Source organism: Eleutherodactylus coqui, chromosome 1 (genome assembly GCF_035609145.1).
Source record: "Eleutherodactylus coqui strain aEleCoq1 chromosome 1, aEleCoq1.hap1, whole genome shotgun sequence".
NCBI lineage: Eukaryota > Metazoa > Chordata > Amphibia > Anura > Eleutherodactylidae > Eleutherodactylus > Eleutherodactylus coqui.
In genome coordinates, this window is record NC_089837.1 from 459,630,056 (window position 1) to 459,649,337 (window position 19,282).

Genomic DNA, 19,282 nt, shown 5'->3' on the forward strand with positions numbered 1-19,282 from the left:
GACCGCTCTTTCAGGGTCCCCACTTCCTCTCACTGTTGGGGTACCCCAGGGCTCGATCCTTGGTCTTCTTCTCTATCTATACAGCCCCAATTGGACAAGCCATCCACAAATTCGACCTCCAATACCATCTCTACGCTGACGACACCCAACTATACACTTCCTCTCGTGAGATCTATGAGCCATTCCTCCAAAATATCACTGTCTGTCCGCTGTCTCTAATACTATGTCCCCCCTTTTTCTCAAACTTAACCTCTCTAAAACTGACCTCGTCTATCCGCCTTCCAACCGACCTCCCCTCAACATCTCCATTCCAGTGTCTGGCACCATCATAACCCCCAAACAGCATGCCTGCTGCCTTGGGGTCACACTGGACTCTGACCTCTCCTGTACCCCCCATATCCAATCTCTGGCCCAAACATGCCACATGCACCTCAGAAATACTGCTAAAATACGGCCGTTCCTAACCACGGACACACTAAAGACACTCGTGGTTGCCCTTATCCACTCCCGACTGCAACTCGCTACTCATCGGCCTCCCCTGCACCAGACTCGCTCCACTCCAATTTATACTAAAAAACAACAATAAATGGATGAGACCGGCCCAATATTTACCTTGATTTCCATAAATGTAAAAACACATCCAGGTAGTGAGGTGCCCCAAGGATGTCTAACAACCACCTAACTAGTTACACCGAGGAAACGCCAACATCCCGGTAACCATTATTAACCATCTCTGTTCCTCTGGTCATCATTAGATTCTGATTCTTTATATAAAAGTAAGGGCGCCCACCCACTGGCATTTGCGATTTTCGTGCGTGAAAAACGCAGCGTTTTCCGCGGCGTTTTTCGCGCCTTTTCCGTTCATTTTCATTGACATTCATAGGTGCATTAAGAGAAAAATAAGGACACATACGCAACTGACAGTTCCTATGTTAAAAATTGCAACAGACCGAGAAAAAAACGCCAGTGGACAGGAGCACGTTCAATACTCATTGCTCTTGAGAAAAAACGCAAAGGAAAAAAAATCGCCAGTGGGTGGGCGCCCTAACAGTTATAAAATAACAAGTAACTATAGCCCAAATCTGATTAACAGCAGCAGCCGCCTCAACCACAGACTGCATGCAGTAGTTACCTCAGGGCCGGCCGTCTGCGGACGGCGGACGGTTACCTCAGGGCCGGCCGTCTGCGGACGGTTGCCTCAGGGCCGGCCGTCTGCGGACGGTTGCCTCAGGGCCGGCCGTCTGCGGACGGTTGCCTCAGGGCCGGCCGTCTGCGGACGGTTGCCTCAGGGCCGGCCGTCTGCGGACGGTTGCCTCAGGGCCGGCCGTCTGCGGACGGTTGCCTCAGGGCCGGCCGTCTGCGGACGGTTGCCTCAGGGCCGGCCGTCTGCGGACGGTTGCCTCAGGGCCGGCCGTCTGCGGACGGTTGCCTCAGGGCCGGCCGTCTGCGGACGGTTGCCTCAGGGCCGGCCGTCTGCGGACGGTTGCCTCAGGGCCGGCCGTCTGCGGACGGTTGCCTCAGGGCCGGCCGTCTGCGGACGGTTGCCTCAGGGCCGGCCGTCTGCGGACGGTTGCCTCAGGGCCGGCCGTCTGCGGACGGTTGCCTCAGGGCCGGCCGTCTGCGGACGGTTGCCTCAGGGCCGGCCGTCTGCGGACGGTTGCCTCAGGGCCGGCCGTCTGCGGACGGTTGCCTCAGGGCCGGCCGTCTGCGGACGGTTGCCTCAGGGCCGGCTACCTCAGCTCAGACATGATACCATTGATAAAACACAATTGTTAAGCAGACATACATTCCCCATCATCACCCTGACCAGCCCTTTCTTTACAGCCTAGTAAGGGTTAACACTAACACATTTAAAACTGACAAATCTACCTCGCTCACACGACGGCCCCCATATCCAGTACTTCGTGAGCCAAAGCCAGGAGCAGAGAGAAAGTATAGTGGAAAGATTTGAATGTCTTCCCTATAATGGGCCGGCTCCTGGCTCCGGCCCGCCAAAAAAAACGAACACAAAAACCGCCGTGCGAAAATCGCTCCCAACTGGTACACAAGCTAAATTTATCCTTCTATACACAGGTGCCAGTAACCAGGGGTACCACCTGGTTACCGGGGGTCCTGCACCTGCAGCAGCACAGGACTTGGTATTGGCATCTGGTGGCACTGTTCCTGCTGGTGTTGGCATCTGCTGGGCACTGTTCCCGCTGCCAGGTTTCAGTCACCTCAGATCGGATGCAGGTAAAAGGCAGCCCCTGCGTTCGCTTCGCTGGTGTTTTTCTACTGCCAAGTCCTCCTCAGATACAAGCGTTCAGACGATGTCCTCTACCTGTTCAGCTCCTCCTGGCCTGCGCTTCTGACAAGTCCTCAGCTGAAGCGCAGGGGATTCCAGACATCTGTGAAGCAATTCCTCACCGTCCGCTTCATCCTCGCTGACGATCAGCCGCTGCAGCAGGTCCTCCATCTTCACAGAGGATCTGAAGCTATGACAGGAATTGTGAGAGGAACTGACAGGAAGAGGGAGCTGTCACCTGTATGCTGCTTCCTTTCCAGATGATGATGGCCCACATCTCTGCACCTCCTTATCTCACTGTTGCTCCTCCCAGCTTGTTCCTCTGGGCCAATCACCAGCCACTGTCAGGCCACCAGATTCTGCCTGACAACCACAGGCATTTCCCACCATTTTTCTTAAGCCAATCAGCTGCTGCTGCCAGCCACTCCATCACTGGGCAGAACTCACTTTCTTCCATCTCATCTGACCCTGTAATGACCTTTGTAACATATCATGGTTAACCAGAAAACCTCTATAGAGGGTGACATATCATCCATCCATCATGTACCTAAAGCTCCCAGATCCCATGAGGCTTTCCCTCCTAACTGTCCCTCAAGCCTTACATTAGTCGTAGGGTATAAGCTTTCCTCTAAAGCAATGCTATTCCCCAAATGTCAGGCTAAATCTTCTGGGGTGCTATGTTAATCATCTTCCAGTAGTTTGGCCGGGCGTTGTATAAATCACTACTGAGTAAGTCGCAACCAATTGTTGGTAATGTCATTTTGTTTGTTGCAATGTGTGTGCACACCGACCTGGCGTGTGTACAGTTAATGGGATCTGCAGGCTATAAGGCAAGGCTGGCACTGCGTCTACTTAATGCACACAAGAGCCTTGATGAATGTCTTGTGCTAGGCACACAGCAGACAGTCACCGCTGGCATACAGTGACCACTTTCCCTATCAACATATGTACACAGAGGTCAGCTTGTCTGGGTGGGATAGGTAGGACCCTCATTATCTCAAATCTGTACTACAGGATACCTTCACATAGGACAACTGACCGCTTCACTCCTGCTGTGATACTTCAGGGGGCGCTCCGATGTCTGATGCCACCACCACCCACTGTAGCTTTCTGAATACTAAATTAGAGGCTAATATAAAGGGTAACAAGCATGAATATGACTGCCTAGTCCTGTGCTTACAACACTTGGCACTGAAGCACCTTGAACCTGCTTCCTGTTTGTTCTAGATGAGACAAATGGCATCCGATCATCTGTCATCCCCTAACATGGGCTGCAGTTCTGTGTGCTGCCTGTGACACGCGTGCTGCTGGACGGTACAGTTTGTAGCCTCTCCTGTGCCTTAGATCTCCATCTGTGGCTCTCGAGAATCCTGCTCACCATTTGTAGTCTCTGTGATTGTGATGCCTGGGCATGTAGATACCGGACCTACGGGCCATATTAGAGGTTGCAGGGGAGAAAACGGACATCTGTATGACGCGGTTTCCCTTTAATTTTCCATGCAGCCGGAGGAAAGTGAGCCGGTATCACTGGGAGAAATAAGCGGCTTAGTTTTTAGCCGTCTTAGTAGGATTTTTTTTTTTTTTTTTTTTAATGATGGGTCCGCCATCTTGCCTGATCTGCAGTTGAAAGATTTGTTATGCAGCAGCCGCATTGCTATAATGGTTTAGCATATGGAGGAAGAGCACACTAGAGATCTCTTCCGGCTGCCCACCTCCATTCACTGAGCAGGCAGTCACTTGTAGATTAACGACTGTTTACACTAAGCGAGAAGTCACTCAGTAGTTGCTACCGTTCAGTGAGCTGACACAAAGTGACTAGCGACTTATCCCCGACTTCTCGCTCAGTACCCTGTCCGGTTCCGTGTTTTATATGGGTTGACTAGTTATAAAATGTGCTCTTTTTTGAGGATAGTTCGGTCTGGTAAAAGTCCCCTTATTCAGTTCTGTGGGAGGGTGTTGTGGACAGGGCTCTGGAGTTCATTAGCCAAACCTCCAACTTCTCAGTTTTCCCGGACTCCTAACTCCTGATTCAGACTTCTTCATATGACTCAGGTTTAAGTGATTAAAGGGGTTCTGACACGAATAATGTTTTTATGCTTTAGCAGCCATTGTTCCCTGGTCTGCCTAATGGTCACAGGGAACCCACGATTTTTGGCATGTTAAAACATAATACTTACCTTGTGTTCTGTTGTTGTTGTCATCAGGGAGGTCATCTCCCAGCAAGCTCTCTTCCTGCGCCAAGGTCCTGCAAAAATGCTGCCATGCTAGCACTGTAACATGGCAGCATTACAATGGGATAGTGTAATGCAACAAAGTCATGTAAGGCTGACCGTGAGGGCCCCCTCTCACAGATGCCGCCCGAACTCTCAGCTCCCTGTTGGCCGCTGCCCCGCTCAGAGCTGCCGTTCTCCGCGCTTCTGCTCTATTGCTGTTGCTCTCCCGCTGCCAGCTCCGCGCTTGTGCTCCTCCGCTGGCACTGTCAGATTCCTGGCGGCGGGTCCTCCAGTCAGAGCTTGAGTGCGCTTCGCCGCCGCCGCGAAATTCCGCAGAGGTGGAGGGGGGAAGGCCGCCGCCGTGTTCTTCTGCACTCTGCGGCCGGCCCATAACAGTGTCTGTCACCCCGGCCCCTCTGTCAATAATACCGGGATTGCGCGCATGCGCAGTGGAGAGGTGCCCTCTGACAGGAGTCAGGACGGGCCGCGTCTCCACTGCGCACGCGCAGAATCTCGGGGTTCAGCCAGGACGGACGGGCCGCCAACAGCAAGCACTGCTTGTGACGTGCTTGCTGTGGGCGGCCCGTCCGTTCACCTCAGAAGTGGCGGACGGAGCAGAGCAGGAAGGGGTCATTTTGACCGCTCCTGCTCTGCTTCTAGAAGCCGCAGATGAAGTCGGATGGAGGGGACATGCCTTGCGATGGGTCCTGGCCAGGCAAGGTGAGTAATTTTTTTTTTTTTTTTTCATGTCAGAACCCCTTTAATTTACTGTGTTAAAATAGTAAGATCAGGCTTTTCATCCCCATTATGATAAAAAAAGCTACATCCTATATTCCACTTCTTAGTTATCAATGTTGTTAATAAATGGGGAATTAGATGAATACAATGTATGTTTACAGGCTAGTTCAACACTTTCCTAGGTTCCTATAAAAGAAAATATGCAACACATTATGCATTGCGTCAATTCGATCATTTTTATAATATCTAATTTTTTTTTACATTTAAGCTACAGTTGGTTCATTTCTACCAGATTGCATCAGACAGACTCTATAGCCCTTGAGGTGTGCAGGGATGGAGTAGGTTAGCTGTGATCACCTATTGTAAATGACGGAGGTCTTCTATGCCTCGAGCTGTCAAGTATGCAAGGCAAACTTCCAAAGCCGGCTTCACGTGACCGTATGGTAAAACGCTGCATAAATATTGCAGCGTTTACTGGCATGTAGAGCTGCGGATCGCAGTTTGTGATCGCTTATGCCCGTGCATGACTGCGTGTTTCACGCACGCTCTCATGCACTGGCTTCTTGGTTCCTTTGGGGGGGGGGGTCTATCGTGCGTAATATGCGATAAATAGAACATGCTGTGTTTTTGTTTTTTTTTGTTCTATGCAATAAATATACCGGAGTGTGTATGGATCAATGAAAATCAATGTACTTTCATTGTGTCCATCCATCGGGTATTCTGTGCACTGACCCCGCACGTGTAATATATGATGCTTGTGTGACCCTGGCCTAATTCTGGCTGTGACTCCTCTATTTCCCAACACTTGGACTCCATAACTGGCTCATGTATCATAATGAGTAGTTTACTGTAGTAAAATGGTAAATATATATACAGCATGGCAGCACCTGATGAGTTCCAAGAGACATGCCTACACCAGATACATGACTATTGAGATGTATTACTGCCATATTTATTCATTTGTGGTTTCTGGCACACATTTTGGTCAAATCGGTTGTCTTGTATTTGGGGTTTCGTGGCGCTTATAGGGTGCTGTGAAGCAGTCTTGTGGTTTTGCACTACAGCCACTATGGTGTGCCTGTGTATATGCCACTTTTGTCTTGGAGGTCCTGTCCTAACCATGTTCTTTCCTCTAGTATACCGGTAACAGCAGATGGATATTGATATGTTATTTCCAGTATTTTTATGTAGTGGAGCTGTAATACTTTTATTGTCTCCACCCAGAACTGCCTTCCACTTCACAGCGCTGTTATAATATAGGTGTTCCCTGTCATTGTAATCCTGCCCGTGATACTGAGAAGTGATATTACAGGACAGGAAATGTCAGGCTGTTGTGAGGATTAGGGAGAAAACTGTAAGATTTCAGCTAGTAGCATGAGCAATAAAATAACACACAGACCACCTACAACAGTCTCACACAACCGGATTTTAACCGCGGTATCCAAGATTGTCAACCGTGTGAACGATTACGCACACAGTATTACGCACACATATATAAAAAAAAAAAAGCGCATTCCTGTGTCTATTCAGATGAGCGGATAGCGATTGTGATTTCGACAAGTGGATTTAAAAATCAGTATGTTTTTTATTTGTGTGTGAAATTCGCACGGATGGCTTCCATTGAAGTCAATGGAAGCCATCCGACCCGCAGCCGATCTGCAATTGACATTGCAGATAGGACGCGGGTACCCGTGTCATTGCCTAATGACGGCATAGGAAAAACCTTTTTTTTTAAAAAAAAAAAAAAAAAGCTGCACTGCCCATGAACCGCGCGCACCCACTGTCATCCATAATACAAAAAGCAAAAGTACACAGGGTCGCCTGAGTAATCAATAAAATGCTAAGAAAAGGAGTGTTAAGCTAAATAATTAATTTATTAAAAAAACACATAACATACATGTCTGACAGCACCAGAAGACTTAGGCCGCCTGCACACAAACGAGTCCGATTCCGCATGCAGGATCCCGCAGCACCTGTCTAGAATCTCTTTAATCTGTATTGTGGATGGTCTGGCCAGCGCACACGCGCAGTACAAATTTTGCAGCAATGACGGGGATCCCGTGATCCGAAGGCTTCATTGACTTCAGTGGAAGCAGTCCGCACGGAATCTGCCAAAAATAGAGCATGCTGCAATTTTCCCTCCGAGCGGAAAATCGCAATTGATTTCCGCTCATGTGCAGGAAAATTTGCTTCTCCATTCCATACTATGGGCGGTATTTGCTGCAGAATCCAGAGGAGGCGAGGCGGATGCCCGCTCCGAATTTTGCAATGCAAATCCACCTGTGTGCAGGTGGCTTAAAATACAACAAAGGATCAATTAAATGGGAATCTAAAGTGCCTAACAAATCTCAGTATAAAGCTACATTCACGCAAGTTTTCGCGCATTGCAAGATGCACAAAACACCTGCGAATATTAACTCCATTCTTTTGAATGTAGTCATACACATAAGCGTTTTATTTTTTTTCACCTCAGATGCTGCAAGTTAAAAAATGGTTGCATGTCCTATTTTTTTGCATCCCCCAGAACACATTGCCTATTGATTTCAATGGGATGGTCAAACACATCGCATGCTGTGTGTTATTTCCCATTGAAATCAATGGGAAACACTTGCTGATCTTTTGACTATGTGAAACCTGCGTCGGAGGATCAAAATTTCAGAGAAAAGATGCTAGGTGATTTTGCTTGAAAAGCGCCCCGCAGGTAAAATGCGCAATATCGGGCAGAGTTTCTCACCCTCATTTCACGCTTGTCCGTGTGAAGGTAGCCTAACAGAGGTATATTGGTCTCAAGGACTCCGACTAGTAGAACAAATACATAAGTGAAAAATACTACACACAGGTAAAGTAGGCTAAGTGCAAGTTGAGTCAAAAACCATATACTAGAAAAGTACCAACCAATGGCACCAGGAGACACCCTGCCGTGTGTTTGTTTCCTTTCTCAAGTGGTTACGCTCCCACACCTCCTGTTATACCCCTCCCAATGAACATATGGTAGGCAGCTGGTGCTGGAGACAAGGTGGGGCATGAGTAGGAATTCGCAAACAAAAGTGCAAGCTATAGTCTGTGGTCGGAGCAGGGTGACGTGTGCGGTCTGATAAACGGCGAATTATCCCCAATTTAAACACTGTAATATAACCCATATCAATAAGTATTATACGCATGTTGCTAGGAAGCAAAACGAGGAAATCGTAGAGATCTCAGACTATATCCTCATTGCAAAAACCGATCTCCAAAATCTGTTGCCTGCTGTTCAAACTTTACTTCTGATGAACCGATCTGACTCATCCAGAGGAATTTGCCAGCTTGGACAGCACACATTGTGGAATAAGCATGAAAAGAAGCAGCGTGTAGTAATGAGGTGATCGAGGTCTGTAGACAAAAAAACATCAGTCGGCAGCATATTGTCAAAATCTTTCTCAATCAAGATATCCAAAAATTCAATACGTCGTCTTCTGTATTCAGATGTTAAGATAAAGCATAAACCTCGCCCACTCATCCTCAGGCCCTTGCCAAATAAAAAATAAACAAATCCTCTATATAACACAACCAATACATAGTCCGTGGCTTGTGCACCCTCGCCATGAAAAATCTCCCCTTCCCAGAAGCCCCCATAGCAGTCCCCTGCTTCCGAAGAGAGAGAAATAATCTTTCGAAGGTAAAATGATTGTGCGTTAAAATAAACCTCCAAAGTTGTATAATAAAAGCACATAAATTGCTGCTGTCCCATCTGGTGGTCCCCAGAAAGGAGCGGACCGCCTGCAGCCCATCATGATGTCTTGTATCAGTGTATAATGACTCAATGTCAGCTGATACTAGAACATCTCCGGCTAGTTGGTGACAAGTTGGTGACGAGGTGTTTCAAATAGTCAATAATCGTACGACAGACTATTGGTTTTATTTTTAATTTGTCATTTTAGTTCTAGAAAGTTTATAGCCATAGGGATTACAGAGGCTCAGGCTGTATGTAAAGGCTGTGAAATTGATGCTCGATGCTGTCTGAGCATGGGGATGCTTTCCACTCTTCTGCACTTGCGCACTCTTCAACTTGATCTGAAGAATTGTTATATTGGAGTTCTTTATGCTGCAGTTGTCACTCTGTGTGGGCTCAGTTGCCTGGTTGCTGGTTTGTTCTCTTGATTATTGTCTTTGTGACTTTGAAACGTTGGAGAAAGTCCATGCGACAGCCGTTGGATTGGTCCAGAATTTTTGGGGTCGTTCTTATTGATGTCTGGGAAATCTTTATTTTTTGCTAGTTCACTTAAATGTCAGTATGGTCTGCAGGGAGTACCTGCCTGTATAAAGCGAATTCCCGCTATCTGCTAGACCATTAGAGTGTGCTTGCTACTTTTATGCATGGATATCCCAAAGTAACCATACCCCTCCCCCTCTACCCCTTGCCCAGAGCATTCTCATCAGAACTTTTTTACACTTATGAAGCTGTTTGTTTCACATTTGGCTGACTTTTTTTTCTTTTTCTTTCTTCTAACTTTTGATAGGACTCCCAGCCTGCTCCATTGGCTGCTACATGTAGTAGGATTGAGCCTCCTGAAAACGGAAATGGTGCCGGCCAGCAGCAGTGTGCAACAGAACTGGATTTGAGCACTGCCCAAATAGCACAGACAGCCGACGGCTGGCAGATCACATTGACTGCTCAAACCAAGGACCAATCTGGAGGAGGTAACTCTTCAAAGAACCGTCCAATAGCCCCTAGACAACATGTGGCTGCAGCAGCCCCGACTTTGCAGAATCAGCAGGTCCTAGCCAGTCTGCAGGGTGTAATGCCTAATATTCAGTATCAAGTTATACCCCAGTTCCAGACAGTGGATGGGCAACAGCTGCAGTTTACCACTGCTCCTCAGGTCAATGTCCAGCAAGATGCCTCTGGACAGCTGCAGATTATCCCAGCTACAAATCAACAAATAATTACTACCAATCGCACTGGTGCAGGAAACATACTTGCTGCCATGCCCAACCTTCTTCAGCAACCTGTCCCTATTCAGGGGGTTTCAGGACAGACCCAGTACTTGGCCAATGTTCCCGTTGCGCCTAATGGCAATATCACCCTTCTCCCTGTGAACGCAGCTTCTCTGACTCCCACATCTCAGTCAGTGACACTGAGCACTCAGGATAACTCTCAGCCTGTTACTTCATGCGTTAGTTCTTCTCAGCTGGCCACCTCTCAGGCAAACGCCTCTTTTACCAATGCCAATACCTTTTCCACCAGCACCACTGCTAGCAGTATGAACCTCTTGAACTGTACCAGTGGAAGTAGCACACCTGGGACCAACGTCCAAGTTCAGAGTTCTCAGAGATCCACTGGTCAGCTCAGCTTGGTGACAGACTCTATTCAACAGGGCCAACAAAAAGATGGCGACCAAACTCAGCAGCAACAACAGATTCTCATTCAACCACAGATTGTTCAAGGTGGACAGACTATCCAGACGTTACAAGCTGCACAGCTTACTGGCCAAACCTTCAGTGCACAAGCCATCTCCCAAGATGCTCTACGGAATCTTCAGTTTCAAACTCTGCCCAACACTGGTCCAATCACAATCCGCACTCCTACAACGGGCCCCAACGGGCAGGTTACTTGGCAAACGATCCAGTTGCAAAACCTTCAGGTTCAAAATCCCCAAGCTCGGACAATCACTCTTGCTCCGATGCAAGGTGTATCGCTGGGGCAGGCAGGCAATGCCAATATGCAAGCTGGTTCAGTGACCATGAATGCTGCTCAACTTTCATCAATGCCGGGCCTTCAGACCATCAACCTAGGTGCCTTAGGAGCCTCTGGAATACAAGTACACCAGCTTCAAGGGGTTCCACAGACTAGAACTAATGCAGCTGGTAAGTCTCTTGCACGTTGTATTTGATTAGTAATAGTTGGCTGATGGACAGAAGTGATTATTGGCCTTTTCTAGGTTGGACATGTAGCCAATGCAACGAAGAGAAATCTCTTGGACAGGCTGCTTAAAGGCCATGGACACCTTTTTGGGGCCTTTTTTTTTTTTTTAAACCCTAAATGTGTATTTTGGAGGCTGTCCAATAGTGAAGATTTTTATTTTTTTTTAAACAAACCCAATTTGTCTTCTGCATGCCCCTTTATGTGGTAAACTGCACACGGGCAGATTTCAATTACAGAATCTGTGGTCGGCGTCCACGCGGAGGGTCTGCAGCAGCAAAAACGCAAGCCTTAAAAAGCTAGTACTTTCCCTCTTTTTCTTTTCTTTCTTTTTGTTCACACTCGCGGATATGAATTGCATATTCTGCAAACGGAAGAAAGATCGCAGCATGCTCTTATTTTCTGCACACAGCCTTTGTTGTATTCAATGGAAACCATCTGACCTGTGTATTGGCTGCGGGTACATTGCGCATCGGCAATGGGTCCTTGCATCATTGCTAAGCAATGGTGTGGGAATTGCCAACATCAGAAGGAAAAAAAACCTACTGCTCTTGACCGCCAGTGATTTGCTGTGGTCATCCGCGTTAGAGAATCCGCTGCGGGCCTCCCGCATACAGAATCTGGTCCGCCCGCATGAGCCTGGCCTGAGTTTCAAGAGATGGACTGAGGGCTTGGTGGTCAGTCCTTACCTCTTCTGTCCTGAACATTCTTATCAGCTAATTATTACCCCAACATAAGTTTCGCATTGTTGTGGTCATAAATTAACTGATTACTTTCAGGAGAACAGAGGGTAATCACACTGTTGGTCCAGCTTCACTGAAGACTTATGTTGACACTTGACCTGGAGTTTTAGATATGTGCAATGATGTAAAAGCTGCAGAAGACAAACTGCTACATTTTTAGTTAAACCGACTGCAAAAATGATTTGCCTCAAATTGAATGCATTCAAGTGTGGGAAAATTTGAGTGAGCTCCGGACTGGTGTACGTGCCAAACGGAAATGGTTATTCTGGCCACACAGGGTTAAACAAACTGCACATAATGCCAGTTTTCACGTTTACAAGCTTGAGCTTTGTGTAGCCTGTGCAGGATGATGCATTATCCACTCCAATAAAGGACCAGGCAAAAGACTAAACTAAGATTCTACAAAATACTTAAAGGGGTTTCCATGCAATTTTTATTAATGACCTATCAGGATAGGTCCATGAGGCTCATTTACATGCAATGAAGCTAATAAAGTGCTAATGGGCATTATGCAAAATGATCACCAGAACTTTCAATCGTTTGAAAGATCCCTTGCGTGTAAATGAGCCTTTAAATCATCCTCTCCAGCAGCATGTCTCCAGTAGTTAAAGAAAACCACTTCCTATTTAGTGATCCTTTCCAGTGTCTTGCAGCTATCTGGCTATAGCGATGCATTGGTACATGCAAATGTCTTCTTACAGATCGTTGCATCTTGTAGCAGCAGCACTGGTTTAACTAGTTTTTCATATTTAAACTGCATTGCTTCATACGGATTTGCTTGCAGCTACCGGACTCATAGCATTAATAAATAACGGCATTAACTGCTTATAAATATACTAACATGTATAATGAGTCATATGCTGGTAGACTGCTAGTACACTGACTGCTAAGGCTGCCTGTCCATGGGCAATAGTCATAGCGTGATCTGCGCCCGCTATGGAAAAGCTTTCCATAGGCTAACTATTAAAATCGTGGCATGCTGCGATTTGCCGCGATTCTCCGCGGTGAGCCTGTCAGTGCTCCCACGTGGCGGAATATTGCTAGCGATATTCTGTCCCGGCCGGCGACAGGCAGCCTAAAAGTGTGTGTATACGTATGGCTGTATGTGTGTATATATTAGCAATTTCAGTGTAATGTACATTTCCCTCTGCTGTGGGTATACTACTTTCTCTTAGACTTGCAAATTTATTTATGTATTTATTTGTTGGAGTGGTGGTGATGGGGTTAAAGTACATTGTATAAAACGCTTACATATTTAGTGCTAATTTTATGGGGGTAATGGCGCAGAAGGAGGCAACATCTCTACCAGCATATGACTTATTACAAATATAAGTATAGGTAGTTGCTACTGTTATATACACGTTCTGAGCTTAGAGGTCCATTGGGCAGTCCTATCTGTGATTGACAACTATTGTGCTATGTACAGTCATTAAGATAGCTGCCGATCACTGATTGGACCGCCCACTGGACCTCTAAGCCCAAAATGTGCAGAGATATAAATGAACATCTGCTGAACAGTCCAATGGGTGGTTCTATCAGTGGGTAACAGCTCCCCCTGTACATACACAGCTGTCAATCACTGATAGGACCGTCCGCTGGACTGTTCAGCGCAGAATCAGCAAAGGGTTAAATGAATAAAATACAAGTTCTAGTGATTCTTCCCCATAAAACTATATCCTTCTGCTCGGCTCATCCTGCTCTATGTGATGCCTGCAGTTGGCTGAGCTGGTTCAAGCTGAAGATTCCTCATTCGTACGTATTCCAGCTTCATTTTGTATACAGCCATAGCAGGGCTTATGTTGTAGGTTATTTTATGTAGATGTGGTTTTTTTTTTCCCCCAGACTCCTTATAAATCCAACCAAAATGGGTGAATAACTTCTAATGGGTAGACTAGCTCAGTGCACACGGCTCAGTCACCGGGGGGCGCTGCACATTTCTTGTTTCCAAAGATTTCTTATTCCAGAATGAAAAACTGTCTTGCCCTCAGAAAGTACTCTAAACTGGATTTATTGGTCAACTGTAGTGTTGTCACTTTATGCTGCCCCGCCCCACCCCTTATATTGGAATATGAGGACAGATTGCATTGACAATCTTGTTTAAGGCCACTCTCACACATTTAAAGCGCCATGCTAAATGCCTTCATTGATTACAATGTGGCTTCTCAGAACAATGATTTTATGTTGAGTTTAAAATCCATCTTTCGGCCGAGGAGCTGATAGCAGGGACTGTTTGCTGTGATTCTCCATGGGAGCGCTGATCACATTGTATTCAGCTGCAGTCCTACAGCAGAATGAAGGAGCTGTATGCAGATAAGACCACCTGTTCTCTGCATACAGCCCAGGGAGGCTCATTTACATGCGAATTAGACTAATAAGCTATGAATGGGCATTAGTGGTCATTTGCAGCTTATGCAAAATGATCGCTTAAACTGTCATTCATCCTATCTTTTGAACAAATTTTGAACGAGGGTCCTGTAACAAACTAGGGTATGTTTAAAATCAGTTTGGCGTTGATCTTTATGTCTGGGCAGCATGCAGATAACATTATTTCTCTCCACAGGAGATGGAACCGGCCACTCAAGCATTCATGCAGCTGGTGCTGATGGTTTACACGAGGATCATTCTGCCATGGAAGAAGGTCAACCGAGGCCAGATCCCCAACCCCAACCTGGACGGAGGAAGCGTGGAGAGGCTTGCACTTGTCCTTACTGTAAAGATAGCAAAGGAAGGTATGAATTGCAGATATGGCAGCTCAGTGCTGTATAGTAAAGATGCCTTGCCGTCCGCCCCTCAACACTGACCCGTTCTTTCCAACAAGAAATGTAGAAAGCAAGCATTACACGGCGACCATTTCACCCGCACACTCCCCAGCTCTTATTTATTTTTGTGTAGGAAAGTGCGTTGTGGATGCCTTGGAATTAATCAACAAGCACACAAAAATGATGTCATGATGATTTTATTAGGAATTTTTTGAAAATTAAACGTGGGATGATATTTATTACACTGTATATTTTGTGTCTATACTAGAAGTGTGTGTGTGTGTGTGTGTAAAAAGTATCATATATAATATATTACACACACGTCAGTTCTCTCCCCAGCGGCAGAATATCGCTAGTGATATTCCGCCTCGCCCGTGAACAAGGGGCCTTAATCAATAAGTAAAATGCACTGTATAAATGGAAGACATTCTTGCATCTTTGAACCTGTTTTGTACTAATAAAACAACCACAAAATGACCTCGTTTTAACTTCAAACATCTTCAAACAACTTTCTTCATTCTCAGGAGTTTAAGGAATCCAGGGAAGAAAAAGCAGCACATCTGTCATATCTCAGGCTGTGGCAAGGTTTATGGGAAGACATCGCACCTGAGGGCTCACTTACGCTGGCATACAGGAGAAAAGCCTTTTGTCTGCACTTGGGTGTTTTGCGGAAAACGTTTTACCCGTCGTGATGACCTACAGAGGCACAAGCGTACCCACACTGGTGAGTTGTGTATTAGGTATTGCCAGCCACACTCGTACTGACAAGTGTGGAGAGTACTTTTCACTCCCCCTTTGGGCTTCTATTGGGTGAGACTATTACCAAATCATATTGCATGATTACTGTTTAGAGACTGTTGGGGCTCCTTGCACGTCTGTGGGAAAGAAAATGTTACGTTGCCGAACCTGTGCATTGTATGACTGGCTTATACAATTTTTTTTTTTTCAGTAGTAATTACTGGTATTGTATGTAAGGGCCAGGCTCACATGACTCTATGATAAAACGCGGTGTAAAAAAAAAATAGCAGCATTTTACCGACATATTGTTGCGTTGTTTGCTAGCATTTACAGCGTATTTTATATGCGCTCTCGTGCCCTTTCTGGTTTCTTCTATCTTTTTTTTTTTTTTTTTTAATTCCTCATGTATGTCTTCTAGCTACATGCATAAATAATGCAGCACATATACGGAATGTAATTGCGAATGCACTGCATTTTAAATACATCCATAGAGAATAGGGCTCTGGCGCACATAATATGTGGTGAAATAGAACATTCTGTGCTCTTGCACTTGTAACATAAATGAATTGGTGTTAGAGATGAGCGAGCACCAAAATGCTCGGGTTCTCGTTAGTCGAGCCAAGCTTTTTGTGGTATTCGAGAGCTCTGTTCGAGTAACGAACCCCATTGAAGTCAATGGGAAACTCGAGCATTTTTGCAATGGATCCGCCAGGTGCCGTGTGTGTGTGTTTTTTTTTTTGTTTGTTTTTTTTTCCCCTCCCCCCCCTCCTCTCCCCCAGCCAGACACTGCTGTAGACGTGCACACGCTGGCATGTCACAGCAGGAAGTGGTACAGCGAGGAGGGGCCAAAAAAGTTTCTCGAGTAACAAACATCGAGTATGCTAATACTCGAATGAGCATCAAGCTCTGACAAGCATTCTCGCTCATCTCTAATTTGTGTACTTTCATTGATGCCATTTACTGTTTTTTGTTTTTTTTTTGCATGTTACACAGAACAATTTTTGCTTATTTTCGTTCATTTGAATTCAATTTTGAGCAATAATCGTCCCATGTAAATGGACCTTTACACAAAGGGACTAAGTGAACAACCCCTATGCTAATCTGCATGGTATTTGGATCTCCATCCTTTAGAATGAATCTACACAGGGTTTGGACTTGGTATGAAGAGGTTCATTTAATATTCTACTCAATATACTCCACTGCAAGTTATGTTAGCTGATAACATATTCTATTCTATTGATCTTGTAGAAGATAAGTTAACCTGTATGTGCTCTTTTTAGGTGAGAAGAAATTCGTGTGTCTTGAGTGTCCGAAGCGCTTTATGAGAAGTAATCACTTGTCCAAGCACATAAAGACACATCAAAACAAGAAGGGGCAGGCGGGACCAGTAGTCATAACCGTTTCAATGGAAGCCGGGTCAGGCTGTGATGGAAGTGCTGCCTCCACTCCCACCCCTCAGGCCCTCCTCACCACCAATATGGTAGCCATGGAGGCAATGACTCCCGAAAACATCGCCCGTCTTGGCATAAACGTCATGCAAGTGGCAGACCTGTAGTCAATCAATATTAGTGGCAATGGCTTCTGAGGGCCTTGTTCAAGCAGGACTGTAAATAATTGGGAAAATGTATTTAGGTATTGGAGTTGGGCTGTAAAGGAACGATGGGTCCAAAAGTGTCAAACTTCTATTGTGACATGGAAGTTTATGCCAACTTATCTTCTCACTTGTGTGGAAGAATCATGCTCTGTAGCACATTATATTTTTTCTCCCTCCATTCTCATTAATTAACGTATTATGGATATCTACAGGGCCTTCTCTTTAGAAGGAAGGTAACCATGTATGTGTTAAAATGGAAAGTCTCCAGTTAATAAACCTTGACCTGGTTCTGGCAGAGTGGATTTAAGCTTTACCCATGTGATAAAAAGGTTAATAATACCTTCTGATTACCTGAAGGAGAGCCAGGAGTTTCCTCCTGACAGATGTCTTTGAGGTTAAACTGTACCAGATTGATCAGTGATGGATGAAGAATTTAAAGGCTTGAACACAAGATTGAGGTGCTAATATGCAAATTCTGGTTTATAGTCACTGATGGTGGACAGTCCATTTAGAACTGAAGACTTCAATGGAACAATAGAATGCAATGGACAATAATTCACCAGTGTAGTGAACTTCTGCAACCAGATTCTTCTAACTTGCTTTTTATAGGCCGTGTGCTCAGCAATATATAAGCTTCTACTTTTTCGGACTGGAGGATTATGGAAGAGTCCCCACTCCTTTTGGGCATTTGACGCAGTGTCTGTCTGTTTGGGAGTTTTGTTCCTGACACAGAATGTTTTAAAACACCGCAATAAACGTAACCGTTCCATCTATCCGTGTCCCCGTTTGCTCACGTTCTGACACCTTTTGCAAAAGTTAGTGGAGAGGTCTGTTTAGTTGTTTTTTTTTTTGTTAGAATGATTTGTGTATACATTTTTGGAAACTGTACTTCATTGGGGCTTCCACCTACATAGTTTTATATAAATATATACATGCAGCCTACACATATGGAAACGTACTATATAGTGATTCTACCCCCGCCCCTCCCAGCCCCCCTCCCCTCGGGTATTTCTGGTCATCCTAAGGAATAATAAGGTAAAAGCGTACAGATTTCATACTGCCGTGTTTCTTATGGAATTCTCGGCAGATATGAAATCTGTGCTTCTGGCCTTCACTCCAAAAGTGGAGGTTGTGTTCGATCGAAGGCTTATGATTGCAGCTGGAAAGCCAGTTGCATTTAATGGAGATTTTTTTTTTTTTCTTAATGACTGTGCCTTAATCCGTCATTATGTGGCTAGACCATAAATGATTACTTAGTAAGGAAACCAGGTCGATTAGTAATGAGCTATGCATTATCATCAACTGTTGTCATTCGTATATCACACAACTTTTTATATATAATATATACATTGCCCCCCCCCCCCCCACACACACACACACACACACACACACCTTTTCCAGTATCACGTCTTATGCATTGTACTTTATTTTCAGCGTTTCATACCTATGTAATTGCAAGAAGCTTTGTTTTTTAAACCTATGATTTCTGTATATATCTGTCGTAAATAAAGGACCGCTTTCTGTTTCTGTCAAGAGGCTTCATATTTAGTAGTAGTAGTTTAGGAAAGCAATGAAATTCCATCAGCATCAGAAGGTTAGAAAAGTTTTTATTCTTATAAGAAGTGTCATGACAGCCACATGGTAAATATTTGGCTGGATTTAACTATAAATCCTTTTATTTTGTTTTTTTTTGTATCTGCTTATTAAAAACCATATTTCTCTCCCCAGATATTCAAGGACTATCGCTTTCAGTTTTTTGTTTTTTTTTTTCCCTTTTCAACTTCAGTAAAAGTTCCGAAGTGTCTTTCGGTCTCCTTTTTTTTTCTTTTTTGTTTTACTCTACGTTAACCCTGTCTCCTGTTGATCATTGGTTCTGTGTCTCTTCTGATGTCATAAGACTCAGCAGCTCGTCACACCAAAAATCCCTCCACATACCCAGTAGAGCAGAAAGATGCAAAACTGAGCTGATGCAATAATGGCAAAGGTAAACACAAAGTTGAGGTCGCGCTGTTCTAACATTAGTCCTGGAATGTCTGGGGATAGAATTATTATTTTTATTTTTTTTTATTTCTAGTATTTTAATAATTGGATCTTATTGTAAACTCCTCTTGTGGGACAACCCCTTTTTTAAAACCTGACCAAATGCCAGAGCATTCAAGACCTATCAGGAATTTGTGCAAATGCCTAATTTCCCCAGTCGTCTCCACGACAGCACCAATTGAGATTGCCTCCTCCTGATAGGACAGGAACATACTGAGAGGTTAAAAGCTCCCCTCCTTCCCCAGTGTCTTCCTGTCCTGCCAGGAGGCAGGAT

General features: G+C 45.2%; 1 protein-coding gene across 1 annotated transcript in view; it reads left to right on the top strand.

Moving 5' to 3' along the window:
* The window catches only part of LOC136583476 (uncharacterized), a 30,557-nt gene extending 12,056 nt beyond the window's left edge, over positions 1–18,501 (top strand). Inside the window, exons 6-9 of the mRNA XM_066584246.1 lie at positions 9,732–11,079; positions 14,438–14,606; positions 15,161–15,360; positions 16,655–18,501. Of these exons, the coding sequence (XP_066440343.1) occupies positions 9,732–11,079; positions 14,438–14,606; positions 15,161–15,360; positions 16,655–16,929 (1,992 nt within the window). The 3' untranslated portion in view covers positions 16,930–18,501. The remainder of the gene's footprint in view (positions 1–9,731; positions 11,080–14,437; positions 14,607–15,160; positions 15,361–16,654) is intronic.
* Positions 18,502–19,282: the final 781 nt, after the last annotated feature.